Raw genomic sequence first — 20,815 nt, forward strand, 5'->3', positions numbered from 1 at the left:
AATTTTTTGCTTTTAAAACAGGAAACAATCTCTGTTCATACATACCGACTTTTGATCTGGTCCGAAGTGTGTTATGTAATAAGCCTGCGACGACCAAGACAATAAACTTACTTAACGTCAAAGCATTTTACCAGTAATACTTTGATAAGTCAGAGGACAGATCTATAAAATTTAACTTGTCTTCTACCTCAAAAAAAAAAACATGCAAACTAACAGGGGGTGTGTCTGAATGATTAAGGGAGATTAAGGTCATATATTAGAGCTGGTGTTACAAAAGAGAATAGCTGCAAAACAGCTCTGGACTCCTGACGGCTCATAACAGGTGAACCAAACAGAGAAGTGAATGATGCTCTCCATCATAGAAATAAAAATGGAAAAGTTTTGTTTCTGTGCACAGATTGTGATCTTAACCCTGGTAGCATGCACTTCCTCAGGTATTTCAATTTAAATATACTTCAGTATATTTTATTCAGTAAAATGTATGCATGGCATGTCAGGTTTAATTGTAATTTAGAAATTAAATATGGTGGCCGATGTGAGATTGGGTACTTTTTGACTTTTTGCATCTGTTTTAAGAACTTTAAAAGTTAAAGACCTATTTAAAGAAAAAAAACATCAATGCTAAATGATGCAAACTTGTGCTTGACTTAAAATGCAACACAATTAAAGTTTGTTTGATGTTGTTTGGTTGTCTGCAGTTCAGTCCGGATCCCTGTTTTGCGCTCAATCTTCCTCACCCCAAACACCGACTTCTGGTAAAGAAAACAAGAATTTTGTAAATAAAACCAAAATCTCAAAGCTTAATTTTTGTGCATAAGGTAAATTGTAATTTTTCTCCTATAGTTCATTCTCTGAGGCCTGCTGATGTGTCTGTGATATCTGCTCTGGTTTTGTCTGATTTGGAGAGGTAATGTATGTCCAGATATGTCGCAGACACTTAAACTGTCAATATTATTGATTGAAATGAAGGCATAGACAAGAGACAGCCTTACAGAAAAGCAAAAGTTTGAACCCAATTTTAAATCTGAATTCAGATCATTCTCTGAATGCACTGATTTTGTTTAATATGTTTGATGTTTAATGAAAAGTAAGCTGAAGATGAGTCACTCTTCTTCTGTTACAAACCCACAGACGATATAAGATTCCTGCTTTATTGCATATTTAAAATGAGAACCTTTTGGAGAATTATGCAAACAGATATATGCAATGTTTTTATTGTATCATTTTGCACCGTGCTCCAAAAGGCAAATGCATTTTATCTCTATTGCAAATGTTTGCAAATTGCAAATTATTGATTTAGTTTTATTTTGTCTTAGATCCGATGAAATTAAAGCCCTGAACACACTGTCAGGTAAGACTTCTGCATATCAAATAAAAAAAACTGCATGAAAAAAATGAAACTTTTATCGGCATTAAACATCTCGCTAGTTGTATAAGACTGTCATTATTGAACTTTCACTCGCTTCATTTACCTCTTTTGTTACTGAGTAACAAAGCGTATTGATTGAGCTCACAAAGGCCCTTTACACTTTTCAGTGAGATTGCCAGGCATGATTTAGAAAAGATCTCTGTATAAGGATTTGACAAGGATTTAATCTGAACACTTGGAAGTGAAACGAAAGGTTAAAGTCAAAGCCACTGGAGATTTCGTTATTCTAAATCTGAATTATATATATTTTTCTAATATATAAATGGCACGATACACTGTTATCGCAGAATATCTTGTAGTACTTATTTTATGTACAGTATATCTTTTTAACCTTGAAAGCATTAACGGGAACCTTCATGAAAGTCCTTGAGACATATTGTAAAAGGATGATAATACGGTCTTATCTTAGAATTTACAGTACACTTCTGTTCATACTTTGGGACGAATCATTAAGATTGATCAAGTTTAGTTGACCAGATACTGTTGTTTTGTTCACTACTGTTTGTGATACGATTATCACGTGCTGATGATACCACGATCCTCTGGAGAGCATCAGAGAGCTGTAGATGTAACTTCTTCTGTGAAGACCAACTTTTGTCACATTGTTTTTTTTTGTCTATTATATATTGTCTTGATAAATGAAGTAGTTCTGCACAGTTTGTCTATTAGACATGCCTTGTAAATATTAAAGGTCTGGCTGAACGATATAATAAAGATTCATAGCAGAGGACCAGGATTGTATGATAATTGTCAATAAATGCAGGCACACAGAGGTTGCACTATGATTTTCCGATTTAGTAAATAACATCTTTTTATTTTTTGTCTTAGAAATATTCTTCACCTTTAACCCTGATGTGTCTTCTTTTGTACCTGAGCAGAGGTGACAAAAACAAAAAACTTTTCAATTATTGTATATATACACTGTGTGTATCGTGTATGTAGTATGCATAAATGTTATTTCGTATTTATTTATACACTCTAAAATGCTGGGTTATTTTCAACCCAGCTTTAGGTTAAAAAGGGACGAGCTCAACAGCTGGGTTGAAATTAACCCAGAAAATGTTTATATTTGACCCAACAATTGGCTAAAACAACCAAGCATGGGTTAAATCAGTGGTTTTCAAACTGGGGGCCGCGAGATGGTGCCAGGGGGGCCCCAGTTTTATGACATTTTATTCATTTATCATGAATTCTGTTTAATTAAACCTAAAAAAATAATAAGCCAACTAACCAACAGCACTAGTAGGTATAATTTTATATATTTTGTATTTTAAAACTGTTTTTGTCATAAATTTTCTTTCGGGGGACCGCGAAAAATGCACTGTACACAAGGGGGGCCGCACGCTGACAAAGTTTGGGAACCACTGGGTTAAATTAAAACCCTCGGGCTGGGCTCATCGAAAAATAAACCAGCATTTTTTTTGTGTGTATATATTGTGTGTATATTGTTTGTTAATTTATTTTATACCACTGGCCTATTGAATACTTAATTTTGATTGGTTGAGAAATGTTCCAAGGGTGGTGATATTTTTCTATTTAACAATGGTATAAGTGGAACAATTGACTCTGCATTGAATTATTTGAAAATTATGCATACGCAGTATAACAGCATTACCACCTTGGGTGTGCATAATTTTCAAATAATTAAATGGCACGGCGTCAATTATTCCCATTACGTAATCAGCCCTTACAATTCATATTTCATATTTGTTATTAATTTTCTTTCATTAAAGATGATTTGTATGTATCTAAAGTATTTTTATTTACTGTGTTCTAAATAAAATCATTCCAATGTAAGGAATATTTTCGTGAAAATATATATCTATTTAATATTGAGTAAGATCATGTGAAAGATTAAAATCAAACATTGATGCTCCCAAACTCATGATTAGATTTCACAGACAGGATCTCATATTTTACTCTTTGTGTGACAGGAGCATCATGGATCAAACAGAGAGCATCACACAGTCCCTCAGCTCCACTCAGGTAAACACAAGCATACGAAAGCGCTCAAGGATCTTTCCACAAACATGGTTCAGGGCCTGAAACTCTTAAAAAAAATACAGAAATAAAGGTACAAGAAGGTAAGATAGTTGTCAATGTGGCAGTACCTTTTCAAAAAGTATCTATTTGTACCTAAAAGGTGCATATTGGTACCTCAAATGTACACATCTGAACACTGCAAAAATACAAAAGTTGGTGCCTGGTTGCCTTAAATTTTGAGTTAATTCAACTTAAAAAAAAATAATAAAAATAACTAAAAAATGTTATGGCAATTAGGTAATTTACTTGTTTAACCAGCAGATTTTTTTTACAGTGTATCAAAATGGTACACATTAGGAACTTTAAAAAAATAATAATAATACAGCCCAGTATCACGAAATTACATACCTACACTGTAAAAAAATTCCGTAGAAATTACAATGTTATTGCAGCTGGGTTGCCAGTAATTTACCGTATAATTTATGTTATTTACTGGCAAGAGTTTGTTCAAAGTTAAATAAATGTTAAATATTAACAAGTCTTTATCTTTACAGAATAAAACTATACAATAACAGCCTCATGCAAAGCATTCTGGGAACCAGAAATCATCATCAACCTTTTTCTGTTATTTGCTTCAGATTTTGTTTCCCAAAATGTTTTGCTTGATGTTGTTTTTTTAGTTTTACTCTGTAAAGACAAAGACTTGTAAATGTTTAATGTTCATTTAACTTTGAACAAAATGTTGCCAGTAAATAACATGAATTTAAATCTATGGTAAGTTACCGGCAACTCAGCTGCAATTTTTACGGATTTTTTTACAGTAGTTACGTAAATTTTTTATTCTTTTCCGTGACACTGTCACGTTTTTCTGCTTTTTTACGTGACTGCATCATGTATTGTTTACGTGTCATTGTCACGTATTGGTTACTGTTTTGTCCTATTTTCGTACCATTGTTGCTTCGGTTTAGGGTTAGATTTACATAAAATGACAGTATCACAGAAAAGAATAAAAAATTTACTTGACTATTATGTACATAATTTTGTGATACAGGGTTGAATAATACGCTGGATTTACTTAAAAATATAGTAAAAAAATATAAAATTTTTGCATCAACTTTTTTTAATTTTTAATTTTCAAAATTTTTTCAATTGCATAAATTGCTTAAAATTTCATGTGAAACTTACTTAAAAAATGGATGCAAAAATGATGCACTATATTTTTAAGTAAATCCAGCCTTAATTTTTTTCAGTGTAGCAACCCTCGGGTGTGAAATTTTTTAGAGACAGGAAAAGAGACAGTGAGTTAATGGGTATTTGAGATCAGTGTACTGTATTCATGTAACATACCACAAAATATAAACACAATATATACATTACAACCATTAATTGCTCTTATCTTGTCATTGACGTCTCTCTCTGACCTCTTGCTATCTCTCTCTGACAGTGGAAGCTGCTCTTGTTTTTTGTACCGGTTGATGAGCCGTGTGCATGTGAAGGCCAGGTCAGACCACCTCTATAGCAAACCACCTGTACTGTAGTAAACAAAGTCCAGTTCTGACTCTCCATAAATATTTTCCTCTTCCTTTAGGACATCAAAGCAACTCTTAATGAAACTGTGAACCGAGTGGAGAATGAACTAAGCCGCCTTCACAAGCAGGTGCGGTTGCTCTGTGTCAGTCAAACAAAAGCAATTGAGTACAGTTAAACACTTTGCAATAAGGTTAATTCACATATTATTTTTGAAAGTATTAACATTAAATTTGTTACTACAGTCAAAAAAGAAAAAAAATGCTTTATCAGTTGAATGTATTTAAATTTCATAGCAAGTTTTCACGTAATACAATTACATTAATATAGGTGTATCTAATCATGTTTGTTGGATGCAACTAAACTCTTTCACATTGACCTACGTAAAATTTCTATGTGGAAAAATTAGTGACCCTATTTGTAAAATCCAGGTTAAAATTTCATAATGTAAGTCTCATGGAGTTGCATATAAAAAGCACGAAGTGTGAAAATCGAGCAATACACGATTGCATCAATTTTTTTGCTTTTTTTACCGTTGTCGCTTGGGTTTAGGGCTAGAACAACGTTTTGTTACATAAAAATGACATCCTAACCTAAAACCCCAATTCTAACCTCAACTCCATGCGGACATAGTTTAAAAATAGACAAAAACATGGAGAAACCTGTATATTAAATAACCTCCTTAAGCAAATCTCAAACTAAACCCAAGCGAAAATGTTTTAAGAAACAGAAAAAATTTGAGAATCCAATAAATAAAACGACAAAAAAGATAAGCCGTTTAAGTGAATGGTAAGGAATGGCGTATCGTATGCACGCCAAATTCGTATGTATTGCACGATTTTCACGCTTTGTGCTATTTATACGCATCTACATGAGACTGGGTAGCAATGATGAGATTTGGAGCATCAAAGTTTAATTTCACATTGATTTCATTGTTTGACGTTACTCTGTCAATATTAAAGATATCAACATTACATTTTTTTAAGAATATTTTTTACATTATGTAGGATGATTTTGTGTAAAAAAAACAGCAAATCATTAAAAACCAAATTATTAAAAATAAAATTATTTTAGCTGGGGTTTTACATATTCTGTAGCCTATATTAATAACATATACTAATTAATAGAATATAGTAAAATATTACAGCAGTATAACATCTCTCTCTCTTCTCTAGTTGAAACACACACTTGTTCATGTTGTTCTTTGGGGTCGACTGCCAACTTCTAAATCCCCTAGCCGGTGAGTTCTGTATATGAACATTCTTCAAACCCAAACATAATAATATTTTATGATCTTAAAGATGATTTTATGAGTTGTGTTTTTGATTGTAGAGTTTGTCAGTGCCAGTGTGAGGAGGAATACAGTACAAACAGACGCAGACTGGACACAGTAACCCTCATGGCTTCATTGCAGGTAAATACAGAAAGCAAATGTCAATTGTGAGTAATAAAACACATTCACTTTGAGTTGCTGACACTTTACATATAATAAAATTAATACAGAAAATGACTTATCTTGAACCTTTTATATGATAGACATAAATTGTGTTTATATATATATATATATATATATATATATATATATATATATATATATATATATATATATATATATATATATATATATATATATATATATATATATATTATGGGGGGCCAAACAGAAAATAATTAATTCCAGATTTATTCAGATTTATTCAGATTTGTATTTATATATTCAGACTTATATTTATATATTCACGCTTATAACTATATATTCACAATTTACATTTATATATACAGACATATATTTATATATTCAGACTTATAACTATATATTCACGGCAGAGGTGGAAAGTAACGAATTACATTTACTCACGTTACTGTAATTGAGTAGTTTTTTTGTGTATTTTTACTTTTTTGAGTAGTTTTTAAAATCTGTACTTTTACTTTTACTTAAGTATGTTTTATTTAAAGTATTGTACTTCGCTACATTTTAAATCATATCCGTTACTGAGTAAAAAAATATTTTAAAAAGCAAGGTGATAAAGACGCGCAACGGATGTAAATGGGCGGGGCCCGGGGGAACGCGCAAAAAGAACCATGGAGACGGACGAGACAGGCGCACGCTATTGCAGACCCGCCTCAGTTCAAATCTTATGAAAGAAACCTCTGGTCATATTTAAGCGACCACTTTCCACTGACGCGAAGCGAGTGTTTCATTTCTATGAAAGGTAGGATTCATGCTCTTAAGTACGAAATTGCACGACGCGTTTTTAATACCATGCGCATTATCTTCCGAGGTCTAGCAGCTTCGCTTCAAGTCAAACACAACTTCAAAATGTCCTCGAGAATGCGGTCATGAGAGAGAGAGAGAGAGAGAGAGAGAGAGAGAGAGAGAGAGAGAGAGAGAGAGAGAGAGAAGAAGAAAGGTCATCAGGTACCCAGGTCAGGGAAGAAAGAAGATAATAAACGTGTCAAATGTATATAGACATGGCACTCATCTCATGATATGCTCATTTAAACTATAGTTTAATAAAATAATGTATGTTACCAGCAATACATCAACAACCTTACTATAGTGATTGTATTTACTAGCTGCTGACCACCTTCAAAAGTGCATAACTCACATGTAAAATCATTAAATAATTCCATAAATGTTTCTTACTTTAAAAAAGCTTTTTATTTTATTAACTTTTTGTTATTGCACTTTAATTGTAAAGATGTTCCTACAATTAAAAACAACTAGTTTGAGATGTATATTCCCTTGTCGTTTTTGAACTATACTAGAATCCTCCACCTCTTCCCGCTGTAAAAAAAGTAACTTTTACTCTGAGTAAAGTTAAAATGACTTACTTTTTACTTTTACTTGAGTAGATTTTTAGACCATTAACTTTACTTTTACTTAAGTAAAATATTATTAAAGTAACTTTACTTTTACTTGAGTACAAAATTTTAGTACTTTTTCCACCTCTGAGTTTACATTTATATATGCAGACTTATATTTATATATTCAGATTTATATTTATATATTCAGACTTATATTTATATATTCAGATTTATAACTATATATTCACGGTTTACATTTATATATATTCAGACTTATATTTATATATTCAAACTTATATTCAGACTTATACATCTGAATATATAAATGTAAGTCTGAATATATAGTTATAAGTTTGAATATATAAATATAAGTTTGAATATATAAATATTAGTCTGAATATATAAATATAAGTCTGAATATATAAATATAAGTCTGAATATATAAATATAAGTCTGAATATATAAATGTGTTTATATATTCAGACTTATATTTATATATTCACAATTTATATTTATGTATTCAGACTTATAACTATATATTCAGACTTATATTTATATATTCGTGATTTACATTAATATATTCAAACTTATAACTATATATTCAGTTTTTATAATTAATTATTTCCCGTTTGGCCCCCCATAATATGTATATATATATATATATATACAGTAAAGATTAGATGAGGATGAGGTCATTAGATAAACACTTATCTTAAAAATATTATTATGTAAAACCAACATCAACACGTGACTGCATTTCTAAGAAGCTCTTAAACAGGCATTTTAAGGTTAATTTTTAAAGGATTTCTCCATCTTGGACATCATTATTTGTCATTGACTCGTATAATAAAAAGTATTGCTAAACTTTGTGTGCATGCATTGAACAGGAATCTCTCAGTGCTGTTTTAAAAAGCAGAGGTTGGTTTAGCGAACGGGAAGATTTCAGTGTGATGCTTCAATCCAACGCAGTGCACACTGATCTGTCAGCTTCAGTAAGTATTTGGAGATCAAATCTAAACCTAATCTTCCTAGTGGATCTCTGAGTTTGACATCTGGAGACTTTAGGGTTATTTATATTTTAATATAAAAGTATTTAAGTTATTGTAACAACCACACTGTGAAGTTTATTGACAAAGCATATACCGGTACATGAAATTCACAGACGGAAGCCTCCACACGTGACATCAGCAAACTGGTTTTACAACTGTGGACAAATTTGGTGAGTTAATATTAATGCACACAACACTCTGACCCTTTGTGTGAACATTGATCCTATAGATGAAGAGGTGAAAAGTTCAGGTATAAAAGTTAATATTGTTAAAGTTTCTTTCTGATGGATGCGACGGATAACAGGTGTACAGTACATTAGCTTTCATGATAAGAACTGATGTGAGACTGATTTAGTCTGGAAACACATCTTGACTTGCCTATCTAATCTTAACCATAAATGATGAACTAAGACCTTTGATTAATTGTAATTATTCTTCGCTCAGTTGCATCCAATGACAGACAAGTCTGAGATGGAGGGGAGGGGCTTAATTCCGTGCCCTAATGAGGAAAGAGAGATTTTTTTAGTACCAAAATGTTTTTGCCCTTGTGTTTTCATCACTTTTGAATGTGATTGAAAATGTTTGTTTGTGCAGATGTTAATGTTTTCTAATTCACCCATACATGCACTTGACTTAAACTAAACCTGTTGCTTTCACATAGGAAAGACCATACTTGCGAACACAACAAAACTCACTTACCGAACCTGAAGCAGATCTCCCTCCGCTTCTAGATCCGGTGAGTCCATAATCTCTGCATACAGACCCTCTTCTCAATGTGATGCACCTGACTTATTTTTTGTAATGCTATGCACTTGTGTCTTAATGCATTTAATCTGTCAGGTGATGGGGACTGAGCTCACCTGTGAGGACCGATCTCCATCTCCCACTGTCCCCACCTCAGGTGAATAAAAATGTGACCCTACACACGTACTTAACATGTGGTGTGTAACATAACAAGGAATTATGGGAAATGTGCTTTACGTGTTATCTGGCATGTCTTCTGTAGTTCACTACCTGAGGCCAGCGGATATCAAAGTGGTGGCAGCGATGGGAGATTCATTGACGGTGAGACTTTCAGTTTATTGTTTGCAAATATAATGGTGAATGAAACTAATATAACGTTGTTCTTGGATGAACAGCATGTTTTAAACTTTATGTTCATGTATAGGCAGGTAATGGGGTGGGTGCAGCACAAAACAATCTGCTGGGTGTGATCACAGAGTACCGCGGCCTATCGTGGAGGTAAGTAGTGCTATCTACAGTGTTCAAAATCATACCGGTTCAGTTTTAGCCACATGATTTTATTCAATTTACCAGCAAAGTATTAACTCTGAGGACTTTTCCCTCCAAAAGACTGAATGCTAAATACTTCTGTCTTTTACTTTAAGCATCGGTGGAGACAAGAACTTATCAGCTGTGACAACTTTACCAAGTATGTACACTTTCCAATAATAAAAATATTTTTTATATCTTGATCAATAATAATTTTGAACTACCTAATGACTTGCACCATTTATTTATATCATCAATGTATATTTAAAAAACAAAGAGTTTTCCAACATTTCTTAGCCATTATGTCAGTATTCAAGTAAAATGATCTTAAGATCTCAAGAAAGTTTTTATTTTTGATAATGCTGTCAAACGATTAATCGCAATAAATCGCATTCAAAATAAAAGTTTGTGTTTGCATTATATATTTGTGTGTACTGTGTAAAAATTACATAAATAAATACACACACAAACACATATGTATACATTATATTTATTTATTTATATATCAATTGTTAATTTTTATATAATAAAAAATAATCATTACACACAGTACACGCAATATTATGCAAACACAAACTTTTATTTTGTATGCGATTAATCACGATTAATCGTTTGACAGCCCTAATTTTTAAGTTTTTTAATGTGCCGCATTTTGACCTAACATCCGATTTGCAGGAAAATATGTACACAAAATGTTTTAAAAATTATGATTTTATCTCATTTAGGTTTAAGTACAAATATCCAATATTTATTAGTTGTATTCTAAAAAGAGAAATAATTATATATGGTGGTGATTACCATTGCAATACTTTGCACAGTACTGTATAAATGAAGATATACTGTTGATATCCACAGTTTAGACACAGAATAAGGTGTTAAAATAATCCGAATAATATTTAATATAAGTATTCAAATGATTTTTAGGTGTTACCCATTACAGTAATTTTTTAAGTAGATCCAACTTTCACTTTACTTCATATGTACTATCTGCATCTCTTTGTTTCTAATAATGCTGTCAAACGATTAATCACAATAAATTGCATTCAAAATAAAAGTTTGTGTTTGCATAATATATGTGTGTGTACTGTGTAATAATTACATAAATAAACACACACACACACACACATATGTATACATTTAAGAAAACATTTATTTATATATCAAATGTTCATTTTTATATAATTAAAAAATAATAATTACACACAGTACACACAATATTATGCAAACACAAACTTTTATTTGTATGCGATTAATCATGATTAATCGTTTGACAGCCCTAATTTTTAAGCTTTGTAATGTGCCGCATTTTGACCTAACATCCGATTTGCAATAGAAAATTTTATATCGAGACTGCAATAAAGTTAAGCATCTATTGTTTTTCTAACGGGCAAACTCTAGTTTATCATTAACTGACTCCCTCTTGGCAGTAAATCATATTTTTTATTGTCTGTAAGACCTTTAGTGATAAGTTATAAGCTACTTTCTCCTGTAGATATATTGAAAGAGTTTAACCCTTCGCTCGTGGGCTATTCATTGCAAGAAGGAGGGGAGAATTCTGCACAAAGTTTTCTCAACCAAGCAGTACCAGGAGCCAAATCTGAGTGAGTATTTGTGAGTGAGTACCTGAAAGCATTAAAATCTTTTTTATTATATAGTAAAACATTATTCTGGCTAATTTGTTGCAGTGATATGGTCACGCAAGCTCGTGCTGTCATTTCAAGAATGAAATCAGACTCAGTGAGTTATTTACACTCACACACCATAATCCTGAACCTAATCCTTATCCCATACAAGAAATATACAAGAGCGTCTGAATTTTTTTGTATCATTTTTTAGCGTATTGATTTCCAGAACGATTGGAAGGTTATCACCATCTTTATTGGAGGAAATGACATGTGTGACTACTGCTCTGATACTGTAAGGTCTGATACTGTTAATTGATTTGAGTTTATAGTCTCTCTCACTCTCTCACTTAATCTGTATTTCTCTCCAGGTATATTTTTCTCCTGATAACATTGTGAAGCGTATACGTGAAGCTCTGGACATATTACACAGTGAGGTGAGACTTTCGTTTTAGATTTACATGGCTTTAGTGACGTTTGGCCAGGCTTGTTGAGCAAAAACAATAGAGGTGCAAGTATGCACAGCCTCCCTATTGCTTAAACAGATCCCAGAGGACCACTAAACAATTGCTCCTCTGGAGACAGCTCCAAAATGTGCATTCATCCATCAAAAAATAATCCATACAGTTATAGTGGATTTATTGGGTTTCTCTACTTTATCTATGTATTTTTTTGTGTATCTGTTTCCAGTTTAAACCAGTTCAGTCTTCTTCTCCAGGTACCTCGTGCGCTGGTGAATCTGGTGGAGCTTTTGTACATGGTTCCACTGCGTCGCCTGCATCAGGACACGAGCATCGGCTGTCCCACCTGGCTGGTCAAGTGAGTTTAGTCTGGAAAAGTTGTTTCTCCTGATATCTGTTTGACCCCCAAATCATTCATTTCTAAAGTTTATTTTGTGTTGATTTTAAATGTGCTATAGAAACAAATGTCGATTGATTCTTTTTTTTTAGGATGTTGTGCCCATGTGTTATTAAACCCAGAGACGCATCCTATGAAGCTCAGAAGTTGGAGGATTTCAATAAAGCCTATCAGGTAAAATACAAAGAGAAATACAGTATAAGGCAAAACGTTTCATCCAGAAAGTTTATTATATAGAGGAAAACTAACCTGTGGCCATGATGTTAACTACAAACCTTAGCTTTAGTACAAAAGTCATTTTTGTGATTTACTTTTTCTGCATAAAATCATCCTTAATAATGTAAAGAACATTCTCGGAAAAATATAACCTTGATATTTTTAATATTGACTGAGTAAGATCATGTCAAAGATGGAAATAAATGTAAACAGGGTTCCCACGGGTCTTTGAAGTTTGAAAATGTGGGGGAAAAAATTGATAGTTGCATAGTTGTGTTTGACACATGAAAACGTCTCGGGTTACGTATGTAACTGTTGTAACGCTACGTCTTCCTTCCCATACTTCCTGCGTCTCTGTAACGCCGTCTTTGGCAATATTTCAGATAGCGATATACTTCCTGTCTCCCACGTCACCCTGTCTTTGTCGTTAAACTTCACCATTGGTTGAAATTGATATACACATTCAGATGCACTTACCCCTGGAGGCGTCCCCAAAGTGTCACCGCAGTGACGCAACGCGAGTTCCCTTTAAAGGGAACTGTAACAATGTATCTTTAAAGGTAAGAAAATGTAACCTTGCTATCACTTGAAATGTGTCCCACCATTTAGTCCTTGAATTTGAGGGTATTGGACCTGGAAAGTCCTTGAAAGGTCCTTGAATTTGAAGTTAAATAAGGTGTGGGAACCCTGTAAATTTTGATCTTCCTAATCTCATATTTAGATTAGACTTCAGTTTGGCTTTCAGAGATGGGGTCACAAATATTTCTTCTCTGTGTGTCTAAAGCGTGCTATGGTGCAGCTGGTTGAGTCGGGACGATATGATACCCATGAGAACTTCACCGTGGTTTTACAGCCATTCTTCAGAAATGTGATTCTTCCTTTGCTGGAGGTACAGAAGAACAAACCATCATATCCCGTTTAACACAACCTGTCCTTTCTTGATCTCTCACTTTGTCATTATTATCTCTCTATAGGACGGAAGGCCTGACCGTTCCTATTTCTCTCCAGACTGTTTTCATCTCGGTCAAAAAGCTCACACTTTGATGGCACAAGCTCTCTGGAACAACATGGTGAGCATATACATAACATTATATATAATATTGGGCTGAAGTCTTAGGCAACCACCAGGTTTATTTTTTTAGCAAAGCTTTAATGACCATCCATATTTATTTTTCACTCTCTTTATTAAGATTCAACAAGAAGATACAGGAAATATGTACTCAAATTAAAAAAAACAACACAATTTTCATTATGTAATAAGTCATTATTTAGTGTTAACCTCTTTTGGTACTAAACACATCTCTTTTGAGTTATTAGATAAAGATTATTAAAAAATTTGGATTTTATTTCATTTAGGTTTAAGTAACACTCCATAAATTTCTTGTATTTATTGGAAAAATAATTATATGGTGATTGTAATACTTTGCACAGTACTGTATAAATAAAGATATATTTTTTGATCAAGAGTTTAGACACAGAGTAAGGTGTTAAAATAATCCTAATAATATTTAATAAAAGTATTCAAATGATTTTTTTAGGTGTTACCCATTACAGTAATTTTTTAAGTAGATCCAACTTTCACTTTACTTCATATGTACTATCTGCATCTCTTTGTTCCTCTCCCAGCTTGAGCCCTTAGGTAATAAGACAGACAGTCAAGATTTTACTTCTGGTATCTCTATGAAATGCCCTGATGAGGTAAGTTTACTTATAGCACATGCATGTATGTTCATTTAAATCGATACGATTTAATGTTTCATATTCTTCCACAGTCCACCCCTTTTTTAAGGACCTACGTCAACAGCGATTACACATACGAAACCCCGCCTCCCACTCCTTCACCGCCCACTGTAAGTCACACAGATGTACTTAAAATAAAAAACTACTCATTTGCAAGGTGATTAAAATTGTTTCCCACTTATATTACAGAACTGGGGAAGTGATTTCTCTTGTGAGGACACAGAACCCTCTGAAAGTGTGCCAACATCAGGTAAGAGACAGTGATGTCACGTGGATGTCATGCATGCATTAATTTATTCAGGAATGAATATTGTTGCATTTATTTACATACTGTTGTATTTAAGTTTTCCAATAAATCATGATCATGTTTCTCAGTTCACAGACTGCGCCCAGGTGACATTAACGTAGTCGCAGCTCTGGGAGATTCGCTCACTGTAAGTGTGTTTTTGTGTATATGTGTAAGTGTCTGTCATACTGTTATTAACACGCTCTCTTTCCTTATCTGTCAGGCCGGCTTAGGTGCCAAGGCTAAAAACATTCTGCAGTTATTAAATGAAGAGCGAGGGGTTTCATGGAGGTGAGCATTTAATCCCGAAACAACCACTGAGAAATTCCAGTGTTATGGATGTGAAATTTTTAAATCAAATCAATTTTGTTTCAAACTTTGTTTTTCATGGTAAGGTTGACATTTGCATGGAATTGCTCCACTGCTCCCCGGTCTGATGTTTCCTGCTTTTCTCAATCCTTTTTTTTGTGTAATCTTCTGCTCGTGTAACGTTTCCTTAATCTTTGTTTAATTTGATTGACAGCATTGGTGGAGATAAAACATTGGAAACAGTTACCACAGTGCCAAGTGAGTATTACTGCAGTTTCAGTGGTTGTTATTGGTAATATGGTTTTGATTTCTTTTAGTTATTGTTTAATTTATATGCATTTCATTGTGTCCTAACAGACATCCTTAAGAAGTTCAATCCAAATGTTTTCGGCTTCTCAAGGGGAAAAAGTAAGCTAACAAAAGGCTTCAATGTGGCAGTGTCAGGAGCCAAAGCAAGGTAATAGACGCACACCCTGATGAATATACACAAACTTCACAATATTTTCTAACACTTTCTCTCTTTCTCTTATTAGCAAAATACCAGAGCAAGTGAGGGATCTAATCACAGCTTTAAACAGTAGTAATGTATGTTCTTCCCTTCTACTAAAATACAAACTTATTTCATCTGTCTACTGAAAAAAAACTAAGCTGGTTAAATGGTCTCCTAATCCTGGTTTTAGCAGGATGGTTTAAGAGCACTTTTGGCAACTTTTTTAGGAAAGAAAACCAGCTTGGCTGGCCTAACCATTTTTGCCAGGCTTGGAGTGCCAGTTTAAACCAGCTAATTGCATCTTAAACCAGCTAAAACCATGCTAAAGATAATCCAAATCACTTAGCCAAGCTGGCTGAACTTCCAGCTTGGTCAAGCTGGTTTAAGATGGTGGGTCAGCTGGTCTTTCAGCCTGACCAGCTAAAACCCCTCTAAAATCAGCTTAACGAGCTAAAACCAGGCTGGGAGACCAGCTAAAACCAGTCAACTAGCTTATGCTGGTCTTTTCAGTAGTGATTAGTAGATGCTGACTCATTTTATGGTGAACAAATGACCATGTTTGTTGTCATGCATTAGTATAATCTGTTTTTTATTTAAAACCACACTAAAAGCAATTTCCAATTTTGTATTGATGGTTACAATAAAGAATCAAATTTGTAATGTAATTCATTTCATCATCTCTCAGAAAGTGAACTTTGAAAAGGATTGGAAGCTGGTGACACTGTTTATTGGGGGAAACGACCTTTGCCAGTACTGTCATGACCGGGTAAGTGGATGTGCTCAATAGCGGCTCTCATCCTGCAATTGCAAATTACGTTTCAATCTGCATCAGAGGACATGGTGGACATCAGCAGTGACCTTTAAGCGGTTAAAATGCATTTGGATGCAAGCAAAATTTCAAATGTTTTCACCCATAAAAACCCAAATTAAAGTTATGCACCTATGCTTTTGTTTGCTTTTTCTTCTGTCAGGATTCTCTGTCTCCTCAGAAGTACATTGGTCACATCGCTGAAAGTCTAGACATTTTATACAATGAGGTGAGCACACCTGTAGAGGTCACATGATCACACCTGATGTTTACCACACAAAATAATGCAGTATTTTACCAGGTTGTATTTGTGTGTGTTTGTGTCCAGGTGCCTAGAGTGCTGGTAAATTTTGTGCAAATCTTAGAGATCAAGGATCTTCGCTTAGTAAACAGAGACACTTTGGGATGCAGCCTCGTGCAAGAGTAAATCAACCGTTTAAAGATTAGTGTGAATTTCCATCATTGACAGCATTATCATGACTGCATGCATGTGTGACAGGAACTTGTGTCCATGTTTTCTGAAGCCGGGTGAGAACTCTCCAGAATTGAGTGAAATGAGGAAGATCAACAGGGATCTCCAGGTCTGTAGATGGTTAAGTTGTTCTTACTTCGATAGTAGCAGCATAGCTGTGCCATACGATTTGCAAAGTGAAAAAATGACAAAAATGCAAAGTATGTCATTTTAGTGCCAAATGTAATTGTAAAATAAAAAGAGTTTTCAAGCAAATTTCCCTGAATAGTCCTCATGCCATTAGTTGGACAGACAGATAGCACCCGCTGGTTAAGACAACGCTGGTTTGATCAACTTCAAGGGCCAGATAAAAAAAGCATAATCACTTTAGAAATAATGACATTATTTATTTTTATTTATTTATATATCATTATATATATTATTTATATAGCACAATTTAAAACAACAGCTGTTGACCAATGTGCTTTCCAAATAGATAAAATAACAGATAAAAGACAGAAGAGAAAATAAGATAAAATCACATTAATAGATAAAAGACACAGGAAAAATAAAATAAAATAAAATCACATTAATTTAAATTTACCTCAAAGGCTTTTGAGAATAAAAAAGTTTTGAGTCTGGATTTAAAAGTAAGGAGAGATGGAGCCTGTCTTAAGCTAACTATGCTGTCTTAAGCATATTCTTGAATATTGTAATTAAGTGGGGATAGTATTTTATCATCTAAAATGACACATGCACTTCAACTTTAAATAATTTTTTATCTTGAGAGAAAGCAATATCATCACTTGGTCACTACTTATCTAAAGTGACATTTTCAATTGGTAAATATTTTGTTTTATATTTTTATAGTCGTATTTATTGTCTATTATATGTGACCCTGGACCACAAAACCAATCATAAGTCGCACAAGTATATTTGTAGCAATAGCCACAAATACATATGGGTCAAAATTATACATGTTTGCCAAAAATCATTGGGATATTAAGGTCATGTTTCATGAAGATTTTTGGTACATTTTCTACCGTAAATGTATAAAAAATGTATTCATCATTAGCAATATGTGTTGCTTTAAAGGCGATTTTCTCAATATTTAGATTTAGAATTAGAATATTTAGAATTTTTGCACCCTCAGATTCCAGATTTTTAAATAGATGTATCTCTGCCAAATGTTGTCCTATCCCAGTGCTTCTCAATAATTTTCTGTCACGCCCCCCCTAGGAAGAGGTAAACATTTCGCGCCCCCCCAACTCTCCGCCGCGACTGTAAATAGTATAATTTGTCTATAAAATTACACATCTGCAAAACATTGTATGCTTATTAACATTGAGAAAACACAAAAAAATAAATATCGATCAACTTACAACAAAGAATAACTTTATTAACATTGTTTTTTAGTCTGTAACAGAAAAGACTTAAAATGCATCAATTTGCCTGAAATAAAAAAAACAATCCTTATTTAAAGTATAATATTTTTGGACCATTTGATACTGAAAAATTAAATATAATCAATAAATAATAAAAAACACAAGCGGCTAATCAGCGTGATTGGGGTGTAATGTCTTTAAAAATCACTTTCTGAAAAAGTATTTTCCCTGGGGTCTCGCGCGCCCCCCCTGGTGTCGCTTCGAGCCCCCCCGGGGGTCCCGCCCCACTATTTGAGAAGCACTGTCCTATCCTAACAAACCATACATCAACGGAAAGCTTATTTATTATTAAAAAAAAAACGTATGACTGTTTTGTGGTCCAGGGTCACATACTGTATGTTCTTCTTGTAAAACCAGTCAGGAGTATCCCTCCTAAATTTCTAAAAAATGCTGGGTTATTTCCAACCCACTATTGGGTACAAACAGGCACGAGCCCATGATTGGTTGTTTCAACCCAAAATGCTGAATGTTTTAACCCATTGTTGGGTCAAATATAAACATTTTCCAGGTTAATTTCAACCCAGCTGCTGGGCTTGTCCCTTTTGACCCAAAGTCGGGTTGAAAATAACCCAGCATTTTTCAAGAGCGCTTTACAATAACAATAAAGGCTTTTAAATTTAAAGACATTACAGAGATTTTAAGACACACGTATAATGATCTTCAGTTATCATTATTGTCAGACGGAGACTGAAAGGCTGGTGTATGGGGGTCGGTATGATGGACGAGAGGACTTTGCAGTGGTGTTGCAGCCCTTCTTTGAAAACTCTGTTATTCCAATGACTGCGGTTAGTGTCTGAGCCTTGGGCTCCTTTAATATAACCAAGACAGAGCTCATGACTTATTAGCACACAAGCACACACATGTATACACGGTCTACAGTAAATATGGATGTACAGTAAATATACAGAAAGTAATAAAACACTATCAAAACCCACTGCAATTAACAACTGTAATGGCTTTGTAGACTACACTTATTGTAAGGTCATTGACAAAATGTTAAATAGTCTCTCATTTGGATAAGAGTCTGCTAAATGGATAAATGTAAAATCTTTCTCTCAGGATGGCACACCTGACCTAAACTTCTTCTCTGTGGACTGTTTTCATTTCACTGAACGTGGACATGCTGAAATGGCCATTGGTCTCTGGAACAACATGGTGAATATACGCACGCGCACACGTTCACACACGTTCACAACAGCATTTCTTTTGTACTCAACAGTACTTGTCTTGTATTTATTATTTCAAGCTGGAGCCTGTGGGGAGTAAACAAACCTACAATAATTTCACACACGATCGCAGTAAGATCCATTGTCCCACAAAGGTGAGTTTATGACCGATTAAAACCAGTTAATGCATCCAGAGATTTTATAAGGGTAGTTAAAACTCACTTAATCTTGCCCTGGTGGAAATTACTAGATATGTGAATTAGGAAGCACTGACATGGATAATTAAGCGAAATATGCTTTCAAATAATGCCTTCCCTTTCTTCTGCAGGAGCATCCTTTCATTTTTACACGGGTAAACAGTGCGAGTGGCGACTCTGGAGTATCGACCACTGCCGTACCCACTACGGTGGCACCGGGCACCCCTGTCCCTCTAAAATGTTCCAGTGATTCTATACCGGCCTGGGCTGCTGCCATTCTGGCTGTGGCAGGCTTGCTGATCGGTTGGGCCGTAACATGGATCTTCTTCTACTACAGAGAACGAAAGAACCGAAAAGGAAGCCAGGACGCCCATGAAACAGAAATGAAAGGAACCTCACTCTGATAGGATTTTAAAGGAAAATGTATATCAGACAACACAAATGTTCATTTGTAAATTAATTTATTGTTGTAAATTATTTATATAAGAATACTAATGACTACATAATGCACTGACTAAGGCCCTGGTTATCTGACCATAAGCAATAAAGCTTAACTGATTGTATAGTGAGACAAACCTTAAACGCACATTATTAATATCAACACATATTTGTGTAATGTAATAGTATTCAGTCATCAGAGTACAATTTCATATTATTTTCTAAATATATATAATTTATAAATAGTTTAGATCATTTGTTATTTCTTGCTGTTTTTAATATTTTTTAAAGGTTATGTTTATTTTTAGATTTCTTCTCTATTCATGCTCCTCAGGAGTCATCATGACCTGCAGTTAAATTTGCACTGATTTGGTGACACGTGCCTTTAAGTTTCACACCAGTAGATGGCGTCTGTGTCAGTAGATTGTGCCTCACCCCACCCAACACGACAACAAAAAAGTGTTAAATATAGACTTTATATGTAGACATTATAATGCGCCCCTACAGAGACTTTGAACGTACATTATATCATTATAACTGTAATAAATGAAATATCATATAGCAAAAAGTAAATAAGAGTAGCCAATTTTATCCATCAAAAAACATAGTAAAGTTAAACTTGTTTCATAATTTAGGTATTCAGTCTCTAATAAATGCCGCAAATATGAATAAAACCATCAAATATAAAAAAAAACACTGCTCATAAATCGAGAGTAAAAAC

General features: G+C 33.8%; 1 protein-coding gene across 1 annotated transcript; it reads left to right on the top strand.

The window, feature by feature from the left end:
- The first annotated feature begins 194 nt into the window (after positions 1-194).
- Positions 195-20,344, top strand: plb1 (phospholipase B1). Its single transcript, XM_073869737.1, has 42 exons — positions 195-434; positions 699-755; positions 844-907; positions 1,317-1,351; positions 2,258-2,309; positions 3,364-3,415; positions 4,857-4,913; positions 5,001-5,069; positions 6,115-6,179; positions 6,272-6,353; positions 8,635-8,739; positions 8,910-8,966; positions 9,241-9,301; positions 9,456-9,532; positions 9,637-9,697; positions 9,803-9,861; positions 9,965-10,038; positions 10,185-10,228; positions 11,561-11,669; positions 11,754-11,805; positions 11,905-11,985; positions 12,062-12,127; positions 12,409-12,509; positions 12,641-12,722; positions 13,549-13,653; positions 13,739-13,834; positions 14,391-14,462; positions 14,537-14,614; positions 14,694-14,754; positions 14,880-14,938; positions 15,014-15,081; positions 15,314-15,357; positions 15,457-15,556; positions 15,633-15,684; positions 16,275-16,355; positions 16,561-16,626; positions 16,726-16,820; positions 16,897-16,978; positions 18,974-19,078; positions 19,353-19,448; positions 19,540-19,614; positions 19,788-20,344. Exons 1-42 carry the CDS (start codon positions 344-346, stop codon positions 20,058-20,060), a joined length of 3,261 nt encoding a protein of 1,086 aa, XP_073725838.1. The 5' UTR covers positions 195-343; the 3' UTR covers positions 20,061-20,344.
- The last annotated feature ends 471 nt before the right edge of the window (positions 20,345-20,815 follow it).

This window comes from Misgurnus anguillicaudatus, chromosome 7 (genome assembly GCF_027580225.2).
Source record: "Misgurnus anguillicaudatus chromosome 7, ASM2758022v2, whole genome shotgun sequence".
Taxonomy (NCBI): Eukaryota; Metazoa; Chordata; class Actinopteri; order Cypriniformes; family Cobitidae; genus Misgurnus; species Misgurnus anguillicaudatus.

Excerpts from the sequence above, each read along its gene's own strand:
- plb1 (XM_073869737.1), top strand. The coding sequence starts at position 344 with ATGATGCTCTCCATCATAGAAATAAAAATGGAAAAGTTTTGTTTCTGT. Across the intron at positions 9,862-9,964 it reads CGATGGGAGATTCATTGACG|GCAGGTAATGGGGTGGGTGC; the intron begins GTGAGACTTTCA and ends GTTCATGTATAG. Across the intron at positions 12,128-12,408 it reads TGGACATATTACACAGTGAG|GTACCTCGTGCGCTGGTGAA; the intron begins GTGAGACTTTCG and ends CTTCTTCTCCAG.